This window comes from Chiloscyllium plagiosum, chromosome 17, assembly GCF_004010195.1.
Source record: "Chiloscyllium plagiosum isolate BGI_BamShark_2017 chromosome 17, ASM401019v2, whole genome shotgun sequence".
Lineage (NCBI taxonomy): Eukaryota > Metazoa > Chordata > Chondrichthyes > Orectolobiformes > Hemiscylliidae > Chiloscyllium > Chiloscyllium plagiosum.
The window spans coordinates 60,793,432-60,805,009 of NC_057726.1; the positions used below are offsets into that span (position 1 = coordinate 60,793,432).

At 39.3% G+C, this 11,578-nt stretch overlaps 1 protein-coding gene across 2 annotated transcripts in view; it reads right to left on the reverse strand.

Annotated features, from left to right (window-relative positions):
* ccdc113 (coiled-coil domain containing 113) overlaps window positions 1-11,304 on the reverse strand; it is a 39,516-nt gene extending 28,212 nt beyond the window's left edge. For both annotated transcript variants that reach the window (XM_043707283.1, XM_043707282.1), the window contains exons 1-3: window positions 11,185-11,304; window positions 6,844-6,967; window positions 5,744-5,908 (exon numbers count right to left, since the gene is read on the reverse strand). In XM_043707283.1, the coding sequence (XP_043563218.1) occupies window positions 5,744-5,908; window positions 6,844-6,967; window positions 11,185-11,294 (399 nt within the window). In that variant the 5' untranslated portion in view covers window positions 11,295-11,304. The remainder of the gene's footprint in view (window positions 1-5,743; window positions 5,909-6,843; window positions 6,968-11,184) is intronic.
* Between the last annotated feature and the right edge of the window lie 274 nt (window positions 11,305-11,578).

Below are 11,578 nucleotides of genomic sequence, written 5' to 3' on the forward strand. Positions count from 1 at the left end.
CTACACTTGAACCAGAAGGATACCAATAGCCTGGAGGTGGAAGTTTGCTCATGCTCTTTGAGAGGATTTAAACTAATTCAGCAGGAGGATGGAAACTGTAATCGTAGCTCCAGTGTACAGGAGGTTGAGAGTAGCAAGGTCATGAATAAAGTGTCAAGGTTGCAGGAGTGTACTGGCAGGCAGGAAAGTAGTTTGAAGTGTGCCTATTTATGCAAGGAGCATCCGGAATAAGGTGAGTGAACTTGCAGCATGGGTTGGTACCTGGGACTTCGATGTTGTGACCATTTTGGAGACATGGATAGAACAGGGACAGGAATGGCTGTTGTAGGTTCCGGGGTTTAGATGATTCACTAAGAACAGGGAAAGTGGGGGAGATGTGGCATTGTTAGTCAAGGACAGTATTACTGTGGCAGAAATTACATTTGATGAGGACTCATCTACTGAGGTAGTATGGACTGAGGTTAGAAACAGAAATGGAGAGGTCACCCTGTTGGGTGTTTTCTACAGGTTTCCAAAACATACCAGAGATGATTCTGGATAGGAGTGAAAGTAACAGGGTAATTGTCATGGGGGCTTTAACTTTTCTAATATTGACTGGAAACACGACAGTTCAAGTACTTTAGGTGGATCAGTTTTTGTCCAATGTGTGCAGGAGGGTTTCCTGTTACAGTGTGTAGATAGGTCAACAAGAGATGAGGTCACATTGGATTTGATACTGGGTAATGAACCGGGCCAGTTGTTAGATTTGGATATAGGTGAACACTTTGGTGATAGTGACTACAATTTGGTTAAGTTTACTTTAGTGATGGAAAGGGACTGGTATATACTGCAGTACAAAAGTTATAGCTAAGGGAAAAGCAGTCATGATGCAATTAGGCAAGATTTAGGATGCGTAGGATGGAAAAGGAAACTGCAGGGGATGGGCACAATTGAAATGTGGAGCTTGTTCAAGGAATAGCTACTGCTTGTCTTTGGTAAGTGTGTACCTGTCCGGCAGGGAGGAAGTGGTCGAGCGAGGGAATCATGGTTTACGAAAGAAGTTGAAGTTCTTGTCAAAAGGATGAAAGAGGCTTAAGTAAAGATGAGACAGGAAGGTCAGTTAGGGTGCTTGAGTGTTACAATTTAGCCAGGTAGGATCTAAAGAGCCAGGAGGGGACATGAGAAGTCTTTGGCAGGTGGGATCAAGGAAAACCCTAGAACTTTCTATAGGTATGTCAGAAATAAAAGAATGACTAGAGTAAGATTAGGGCCTGTCAAGGACAGTAGGGGAAGTTGTGCGTGGAGTCCGAAGAGATAGGAGACGCGCTAAATGAATATTTTTTGTCAGTATTCACATAGGAAAAAAACAATGTTGTTGAGGAGAATATCGAGATACAGGCTATTAGATTAGACCCGATTGAGTTTCATAAGGAAGAGGTGTTAGCTATTATGGAAAGTGTGAAAATAGAGAATTCCCCTAGGCCAAAAGGGATTTACCTTAGGATTCTCTGGGAAGCTAGGGAGGAGATTGCAGAGCCTTTGGCTTTGACCTTTATGTCATCATTGTCAACAGGAATAGTGCCAGAAGACTGGAGGATAGCAAATGTTGTCCCCTTGTTGAAGAAGGGGAGAAGACACAACCCTGGTAATTAGAGACCTGTGAGCCTTACTTCAGTTGTGGGTAAAGTGTCGGAATGGATTATTAGAGATAGTAGTTATAATCATCTAGAAAAAAAAAATAATTAGGAATAATCAACACAGTTTTGTGAAGAGTAGGCTGTGTCTCACAAACCTTATTAACTTCTTTGAGAAGGTAACCAAACAGGCGGATGAGGGTAAAGTGGTTGATGTGATGTATATGGATTTCAGTAAAGCGTTTGATAAGGTTCCCCACAGTAGGCTATTGCAGAAAATACAGAGGCATGGGATTGAGGGTGATTTCGCGGTTTGGATCAGAAATTGGTTAGCTGAAAGAAGACAGAGGGTAGCGGTTGATGGGAAATGTTTATCCTGGTATTCAATTACTCGTGGTGTATCGCAATGATCTGTTTTGGAGCCACTGCTGTTTGTCATTTTTATAAATGACCTGGATGAGGAAGTAGAAGGATGGGTTAGTAAAATTTGCGGATGACACGAAAGCCGGTGGAGTTGTGGAAATTGTGGAAGGATGTTGTAGGTGACAGAGGGACATAGATAAGCTGCAGAGCTGGGCTGAGAGGTGGAAAATGGAGTTTAATGCAAAAAACTGTGATGTGAAAGGAGTAACAAGAATACAGAGTACTGGGCTAATGATAAGATGCTGGTAGTATGGACGAGCAGAGAGATCTTGGTGTCCATGTGCATAGATCCGTGAAGGTTGCCACCCAGGTTGACAGGGTTATTAAGAAGGCGTATGATGTGTTAACTTTTATTGGTAGAAGGATTGAGTTTCAGAGCCACGAGGTCATTTTGCAGCTATACAAACCTCTGGTGTGGCCGCATTTGGAATATTGCATACAGTTGTCGCCACATTGTGGGAAGGACATGGAAGCATCAGAATTAGTGCAGTGGAGATTTACCAGGACATTGCCTGGTATGGAGAGTAGATCTAAAGAGGAAAAGCTGAGGGCTTGGGGCTGTTTTCGTTAGAGAGTGAAGGTTAAGAGGTGACTTAATAAAGGCATACAAGATGATCAGAGGATTAGCTAGGGTGGACAGTGGGAGCCTTTTTCCTCGAATAGTGATGGCTAGCATGAGGGGACATAGGTTTAAACTGAGGAGTGATAAATAAAGGACAGATTTTTTTACTCAGCGAGTAGTAAGGGTGTGGAATACCCTGTTTGCAATAATAGTAGACTCTACAATTTTAAGGTCATTTAAATGGTCATTGGATAAATATATGAATGATAATGGTATAGTGTAGGTTCAATGGACTTCAGATCGGTTTCACAGGTCGACGCAACATCAGGGGATGAGGGGCCTGTACTGCGCTGTATTATTCTATGTTCCACGTCCTATGTTCTATTGTACTTTCAAAGTGTGGCAGAAACTTGGTTTTGTCATTAGATCACAAGCAACTCAAGGAGATTCCCAATAAGTAAATTTCTAAATGAGTGAGAACACTTTTTGCCATCAATTAGGAGACAAAGTAAGAACAAATATTTAATCATTAATCCAGCTTGGGATGGTGGGGGGAGAAGTAGCAGTGTCAAGTTCACATTTCAATTGACAGTTTAAAGGGAGCATTAAAGGATTAGCTATCTTTGATGTGGTGACTAAAATTAAGTTTGATTTTATAACAGACTAACCACTTGAAGGAATTTAACATTTTTGAAAGGGTTTCAGTAATGAGAGATATTTTGATGCAGCAACTATGCATGAGTGACAGAAGACTTAGATTGGTTTTCATGTCCGCATGGCTTCCAAGGTCCACTCATATTCTGTACTGGATGAGTGGCTATGGATGAGGCATGGGGTGGAGAGTGGTGAATTAAGTGACATGGAAATAGTGGTGGGGATGTAAAGGGGCATGATGGTGTGTACATGAACAAAGACATGACAGCCTTTTATAAATCTGGATGAAAGTCTCAGGGAACCGGTGGGATCTTCAAACGAGCCCCCGCACTATTTGTTTGGCTCTGTGGCTGCCCTCAAACTGCCTCAGTCTTATGGGCCTCATTTCCGAGGAGAAAGTGAGGTCTGCAGATGCTGGAGATCAAAGTTGAAAAGGGAACCGGTGGGATCTTCAAACGAGCCCCCGCACTATTTGTTTGGCTCTGTGGCTGCCCTCAAACTGCCTCAGTCTTCTGGGCCTCATTTCCACAGAGGCAGATCTGCTTAGGCTGATGACTATCCAACTTGTGCTTCTCACACCCATGTTAAAAATCTTGCTTATTATTTTAACTCTCAACCCATGAAGTCTGCGACTTTGCCATCAATCCCACCTCTCTCTTTGAAAAATGTCTGAGGTTGCAAAGAATTTGATGTGTCCTTATTATCATATTTGCCTTGAAGCTGAGCTTTCAATCACACATTAATGTCACCATGAGTTCTGCATTTTTCCAGGACCATATCACCTGGCTGTTTTCTTTTCCTAAGTTCTTCAGCTGCTGAAATCCTCATCCATATCTTTACTATCCCTTTGTTATCCTTTTTGAACAAAGGTCTATGTGACTTTTGCAATTCTTCAGTCCAGCGGCACCTCCCCACATCTAAGGTGGACTGGAAGATTATAACCAGTGTCTCACATTTTTCACTTTACTTCTCTCTGTCACCTCGGAGGCAGATCCCCCCTATACTTAGTGTCCAAGCTACTTTAGGAACACCTTTCCAGTATTTCCTAATTAGTTTTCAGTCTATCCAATATTTCAACTATCTTCCATTTCACTGCGTTTTTGGTAGCACGTACATCTGTTTTTTTAAATAAAAGAAGAAATATATACAATATATGCATTAGATGGATTGGCCATGCTAAATTGCCTATAGTGTCCGGGAATGTGCAGGCTAAGTGGATTAGCCATGGAAAATGCAGGGTTACAGTGGTTGGGCAGGGGGTTAGTGTGGTTGGGCTGCTCTTTGTATGGCTGTTACAGACATGATAGGCTGAATGGCCTGCTCCCACATTGTAGGGATTCTAAATTATATATTCATTTAGTACCTCACCCATGCTCAATGCCTCCATTTGTAGGTCTCCTTTATGTCCAACCTCCTCCTATTATCCATTTACTATTTGTCTGCCTGTACAAGACCTTTGCATTCTCTTTTCATGTTGGTTGCTACTCTACTCTCATCCTCTCTCTTTGCCTCTCATTTCCATTTTTTACTTCTCCTCTGTATTTTCTTTAACTGGCCTACCACTCATTTGTATTCTCAATATCTGCCACATGCCCTGTTGTTATGCTTCATTCTTACTCTTTATCACTTTCAAGATCAAAGGAGCTATGATTTTCATTGCCCTGCCTTTCCCCACAGTGGGAATATGCCAAGATTATACCCAAACCTGTTCTTCCTTAAACTAAACTCGATTCTAGCCTTACCTGCCAAAAGTGATTCCAATTAAACTGGGCCAGATCAATTCTCACCTCACTGAAATTATCCATCATTCAAGTTAGTAATTTTAACTCGAGATTCCTCCTTGCAATTTGTTGGTGCTTTCCTAAACATCATGCTTTGCTGATCACTGTTCCCTAAATGTTCCCCTTATGATAATTAATTCACCTGACCAACTTCATTCCCCAGATCAGACCCAGCAATGCTTCCTTCCTAATTGGACCAGAAATGTATTCATCAAAAAATTCTGCTGCTTCAGAAAGTCTTCCTCCTCACTAATTTTTACACAATTACTATCCCAGCCTATATTAGGACATTTGCAGTAGTGCCTTATTATCACTATTTTACAGAATTTGCATCTTTAGATAACTTGCTTGGTGACCCCTAAAATACACCCAGTAATATAATTGTCCCACCATTTTTTTCTTATCTCTAATTAAATAGATCTTGTACTTAACTCCTAAAATGAAGTCATCTGTCCCCAGTACTCTAATATTCTGTTTAATCACATCATGAATTGTAGAATTTTTATTCAAGTTGGGATTTATGTGCCATAATTCTATCCACTTTTTCTGTGGAGTTTTAAACATAATAATTCAGCACTGATTGACCTCCAATTGAACTTTAGATGAAATTGGGACATATAAATATTTGAAATTTAGTGCTGGCTGTCTACACAGTATCTGATTGGAGTCAAGTCACTGACTGCACAGTCTGTCTTATGATTGTCCCTTACCTGTAAATTTCGAATTGTGTGGTCTGACTCCTGCTTCAGCTTTGATAATGTCTCTTTTGTTTCCTCTAGTTCTCTATAAGCAATGTTGCACTTCTGCTCCGCTGTTAAAGTCAAAAGACGTTCTACTGTCACAGCACGAGTTCGGGATCGATGCCTTGACCTCCCCTAGAAGATTTACCAAATATTTTAGGTTCTGAACTTCATATTTTATAATCAAACTTGTGTGATCATTATTTTTCTTAACTTTTCCCCTCTAACATATCATTGGCTGAAACAGCTGCAAGACATTTTCTCCCTGGCTTATTTAGCCACTGGGCTAAGACATTATATGTGTTTCTTGGTAGTTTATTCTTGATGATTCCTATCACCAGCTGGTAAAGCTGTTGCTTGGCTTGGCTCATTATTTCTTGCATTTCTGATTGATACTGTCAGGACTGTGATAGAGTCATGCTCCACTTGCTGGTTCTAGAAAAGTGACACCAATAAACCATGGATCGTAGGCAGGTGAAGTCAACTTTGCAAATTCAGTCACAATCAGTTTATTTATGTGATTAGTGCACTATCTGATAAAGACCCTGTCTGCAAAACTCACATTGTGGATGTACACAGGGATGAGGGGTGGTGTGATTTCCACGGCACATATTAGTTATAATGAGCTCATAGACAAGGATACCATTTCTTCCATATGTTCAGGAAGTGAGCAATATTTCTTATTGCCATCATGTTATAAAATTACTATCATCTCACTCTTGGCAGAATTTAATATATTCATAATGCTTAAAAAAAGCTGTAAAATATAACTGATCCTTGTTGAGCTCAAATTCAGATTTACACTCCTTCATTACACCAATAACTTGAGCCAACACTCAATGCAGGAATCCAAGCAATGATAGATGAATCACCCTGTAAACCCAGAACTACCGCTTTTCTTAGTCACCCAAAAGTACTACTCCAACAAAATATAAGCAATCAGGCACCATTGTGTCTCTATCTAAAATTTTTATGTAATTAAATTTTACTGCAGATATTTCAGGTCCACTTCTTTCAGATTTTAAATATATTATAATCTGAAAGTATTAATGTTGCTTTTTGGGTACTACCTGTGCCAACTGGGCTAGTTCCTGTGCTTGAGCTTGGGCTTGGAGGGCCAAATCCTTGGGCACCACACGCTCATAGTACTTATCAAGCATATTAGACTCAATCTTCAAGGCTTCATTGGAAATACTATATATGGAAATAAACAAATCACTGATATACACAGATTGGCAGGAGTTTATAAAACAAAGCATGGTTTACACAAGAGGTTGTGAGATGCTCAGACTGTACAAAATTGAACATTTAGTTAAATTCTACTTCATCACAATATTTCAAGTCCTCTTAAATATTACAATATCAGCAAGTTCACCATGTCATAATTTCATATATCACATTAACAATAACTTTATTAAACTTAAACTGATTGATCAGGATTTGCATCTTAGATTTACAACTGATTAAAGACCTTAAAAGAAAATCAACCACTATATGACTACAATCAAAATTACTACTTTTCCAAATCATAATAGCACTGATTCCTATCTAATTTTGTAAAGTCAACTTGATTTACTTGATATAGGCAAGTTTAACATTAGATCTGTTGATTTAGTGCTTGCTAGGATAGGTAGTCAAAGTAGTTGAGTAGATAAAGTTCAAGAATGCCTTATAAACTTAAAGAGGTTGAGATTTTTCTTTGCAATTTCAAAGATTACTAATATTAATAATAAATCAAGCTAGTCAATCTCTTGTGATGTTGTGATTACACCATCCAGCCAATGGTGATCCAATGGCAGGAAAGTGTAATCACAGCAAGGGTTAGTTAACCTAGTCAGTTTTCATTTTAGATATGAATGTCAATACTTAATATTGAATAAGTTGACAGGAAATGTATAAAGGCATAAGATTTCTTCTGTATTGCCGATATATGGTGATTCAGAATCCTATAACCAAGGAATGTCATTGATATTGTTACAGTGTGAGATGTAATGAAACATTTACTAGTTTTAAGCTGTGTCCTTTATTTAAAATAAAATGGAAGACCATGAAATGGAATGGGGGTCATGAAGTCATACTAAACTCTGCCTGGAGGAAAAGCCCAGGCCAAAACCTATTGAAAGTTAAGTGCCAGCTTGTACATGTTTCACAGAAAAGAGGGGTAACTATTGTTTTAGACATAGATTCTCAGACACAGAGACCCTGAGAGGAATACCAAATACAGCTTTTGCTGTGCAAAGCAGGGGAAATGATGATTTTCTGTTAGTCGGTAAGTAGAATATCAAGGAATACTTACTTTCTGTTTATAGCAATAAAACTTGGGGATACAAGGACCAGGAAGTTGTCTGACTGGGCCTTGATTCTGGATGTCAGTTTAGAGATACTCAGGGGATTGAGGGAAACTTCTTTCAAATGGCACTTGAAAACTCATCCTAGTGTAGCAATGTTACAGCACAGGGTAAACCACCCCTGCTAATTTAAACCAGCAACACAGAAATGATTTAACCCATGCTGTAATCTGTCAAAATTCAAGAGGCCAGGAACTATCCCAAAGGTCACTATTTCAAGTAAAGATTAACAACTGTATTTATTTTTAAAAAGTCTAACAGAGAATAATTAACTAACAACTATTTACAACTCCTTTCTCTAACCTATCTTTTACTCTCCCTTCTGTAATACTGTCCAATAAAAATCCTGATTAAGAATCACAAAAAACAATTCAAATTTCAAAACCAGCCAGTTGTCGAATCTTCTCTTTGTATCTTCCTCTGTAGACTTGCACGCCAGGTTGGTGTCGATGTTTTTTTTACCCTGTGCAAACTCCTTCTCTTGACAGGTACCTCTCAGACAGTTCTTACTAGCAGCTACATCTGTTGGTATTTTGGCAGTTCTCCTCCAACTGTTAAATTGTTTTCAGTTTTATAACCTAAATCATCGGATTGTTTCATTGGTTTTAATATTGTCAAAATATTAAATTCAAACTGGATTGTAGCTCAGTATCTTGGGGCATAATTTAAACAGATTGGCTGAATTTGAATTTGTTTTATCTCATAGCAACACTGCTTGACCAAATGTTACATTGTAAATTCTCCAGCACTCCTTCAACTTTCTTAAATGTACATTAAATGTACTACACCTTCATAACAAGCAACACAAAGAAACACTGCTGAAAAACCAGCAGGAGTGTGGGATTTAAGTTGCAAGGCTACATAAATGCTAATAGAACTAGTTTTCATATATTAGTTGCCTTTAAGTAATTTTTAGTCTATGTCAATTTTAATTAGTGTGTTACTGAAAACATCTTAAATGTTAAATCTTTGCAATTCTTTATCAGTAGCTGCATCATTCATTTTTCTTCATTGTCTGTATGGGGATCGTAATAATCTGAGCATAAAACTGAACATGGTCACAAATCAAAAGTGATTAAATTAATTACATTACATTTTGAGATTTTTACTGGTGCTTTTGTGTTGTATTTGAACCTTGTTCATTTTTCCACGGAAACTAAAGAGACTTTTTAAATATATAAATCCTTTCACCCGTATTTAATTTTTAATACCTTTTTAAAAGTCTCTAATATCATGCAAAGCATAATATGACTTCTGAACATTGATTGTGATGAAGGTGGAGGGGCATCTCTTAATCTCATGATTTAAAGTATGTGACTTTCTAAGGTTCCTCTGTAAACTTTGAACTTGGCTGTTTTATGCTTGGTTCTTGAACACATTTGGCTCTTCTGTCATACACAGCTGCTAGGCACAGTAAGCATCATAGTTATTATCAAGAAAAATGTGATTATTTTCTTTCAAAATTCAGATGTTTAAAAACAATTTAAATTGTAAGAGAACAGAACATTATCCTTTCCATAACTCTTAGCTCTGGCAACTATTACCAATTACAAAGATTACAATTTCTAATTGTCAAAGTACCATACGATAATGAAATAATATAATTATAGATTGTATCCTTCAGAATGCATTGTTTTAAAAACGAACTAAATTGCAAAGAAGTCCTTGGGAAGGTGCAGTAGCTGCTACACTAAAGAAGCAAAAAAAAAACAAGAAGTGCTGGCAAGATATAACATCCAATTATATTGTAATGATGTAAAGGTGTGTTACAAAGCAGGGGTGGCTCCACTTTCCACTCTATTCCATAATATTTCCAAGAATATCAAAAACATAGATGGCCATCATGCTCCTTGCATTTAATTTTATCTATGTATCTATTTTCCTTCCATATTTCTTGAGATCAGTCTTGAAAGCTTCAGTTTCAAAGCATCTTCAGCCTTTTGTGGGAAGAAGTTCTCGACTGGTACTACTACTTGTGTCAAAAGAGGAGAGCAGATTCTCCCTGTTTGCCTGTGCTTCAGTCTTCTAGTCAACACTGCTGTTCTCACCAAAAATGAATTAACTGAAGAGCCCTTTAATTGCTGCTAAATTTCTGTGGCTATGCACATAATCTACACTAACTGTGTAATGTTATCTGTATGTCTCTGTTTATATCTTTTGTTGTGTACATCCTTGCTCACTATGCCTGTACTGCTTGTAAACAAAACTTTTCACTGCAGCGAATTTTGAGAAGATTTATGGCTCAGGTTGAGGTTCTGGATGTAGGTTTGCCCACTGAGCTTAAGGGTTCATTTTTAGACGTTTTGACATAGGATAAGTAGAAAAAGTCTTTTCCCTGGGGTCGGGGAGTCCAGAACTAGAGGGCATAGGTTTAGGGTGAGAGGGGAAACATATAAAAGAGACCTAAGGGGCAACTTTTTCACGCAGAGAGTGGTACGTGTATGGAATGAGCTGCCAGAGGATGTGTTGGAGGCTGGTACATTGCAACAGTTAAGAGGCATTTGGATGGGTATATGAATAGGAAGGGTTTGGAGGCATATGGGCCGGGTGCTGGCAGGTGGGACTAGATTGGGTTGGGATATCTGGTCGGCATGGATGGGTAAGGGTCTGTTTCCATGCTGTACATTTCTATGACTCCAAGACTAGTTAACATCTTCAGTGAACCTTCGGACAAAGCCTTATCCCTTCACCTGAGATCATCGAAAGAAAAGGAATGTCATAGTTTTTGAAATAATTACTCCACGCCCCCCCCCCCCCCCCCACCCACAAAAATTCATTGCATTGTTAATAGAGTGGCCCGTGATGCTGGAAGGATGCCACTAGCACGGCGCTAGTGCAATGCCGACTTCACTGTAGCTCAGCACGAATAACCGTCTCATTTTTTAAAAAACATTTTCGGGTTGGATCGACAAAAGCAACATACTGGTGTATTCTGGAAATTCGAAATAAAACCTGGAAAAGAAAGTGCTGGAGACACTGAGCAGGTCTCCCTCCACGGGCGACCACCAGCAATTCTCTGCCTAATGATGGCACTTTGTATTCGCATTTGTTAGGAGCCGGTACCTGATCTTTTTCACTAATTCCTGGAGTTGCGTAAATGTCAGTTCATGGATGCTTTCTTCCAGGTGGGCATCGAGATTGAAACTTCTGTCGGCACGTAAAGTGACCGCCATCTTTCCTGGGATCGCCCTCCGAATGTTTACAGCCGTCTCCATGGAAACCAGCTCAGAGAGCCGCGCAGGCGCAAAGCCGCATCAATGTGGACTTGCTGAATATGAGGTAAAAACAATGGCTGCAGATGCTGGAAACCAGATTCTGGATCAGTGGTGCTGGAAGAGCACAGCAGTTCAGGCAGCATCCGAGGAGCTTCGAAATCGACGTTTCGGGCAAAAGCCCTTCATCAGGAATAAAGGCAGAGTGCCTGAAGGGTGGAGAGATAAGCTAGAGGAGGGTGGGG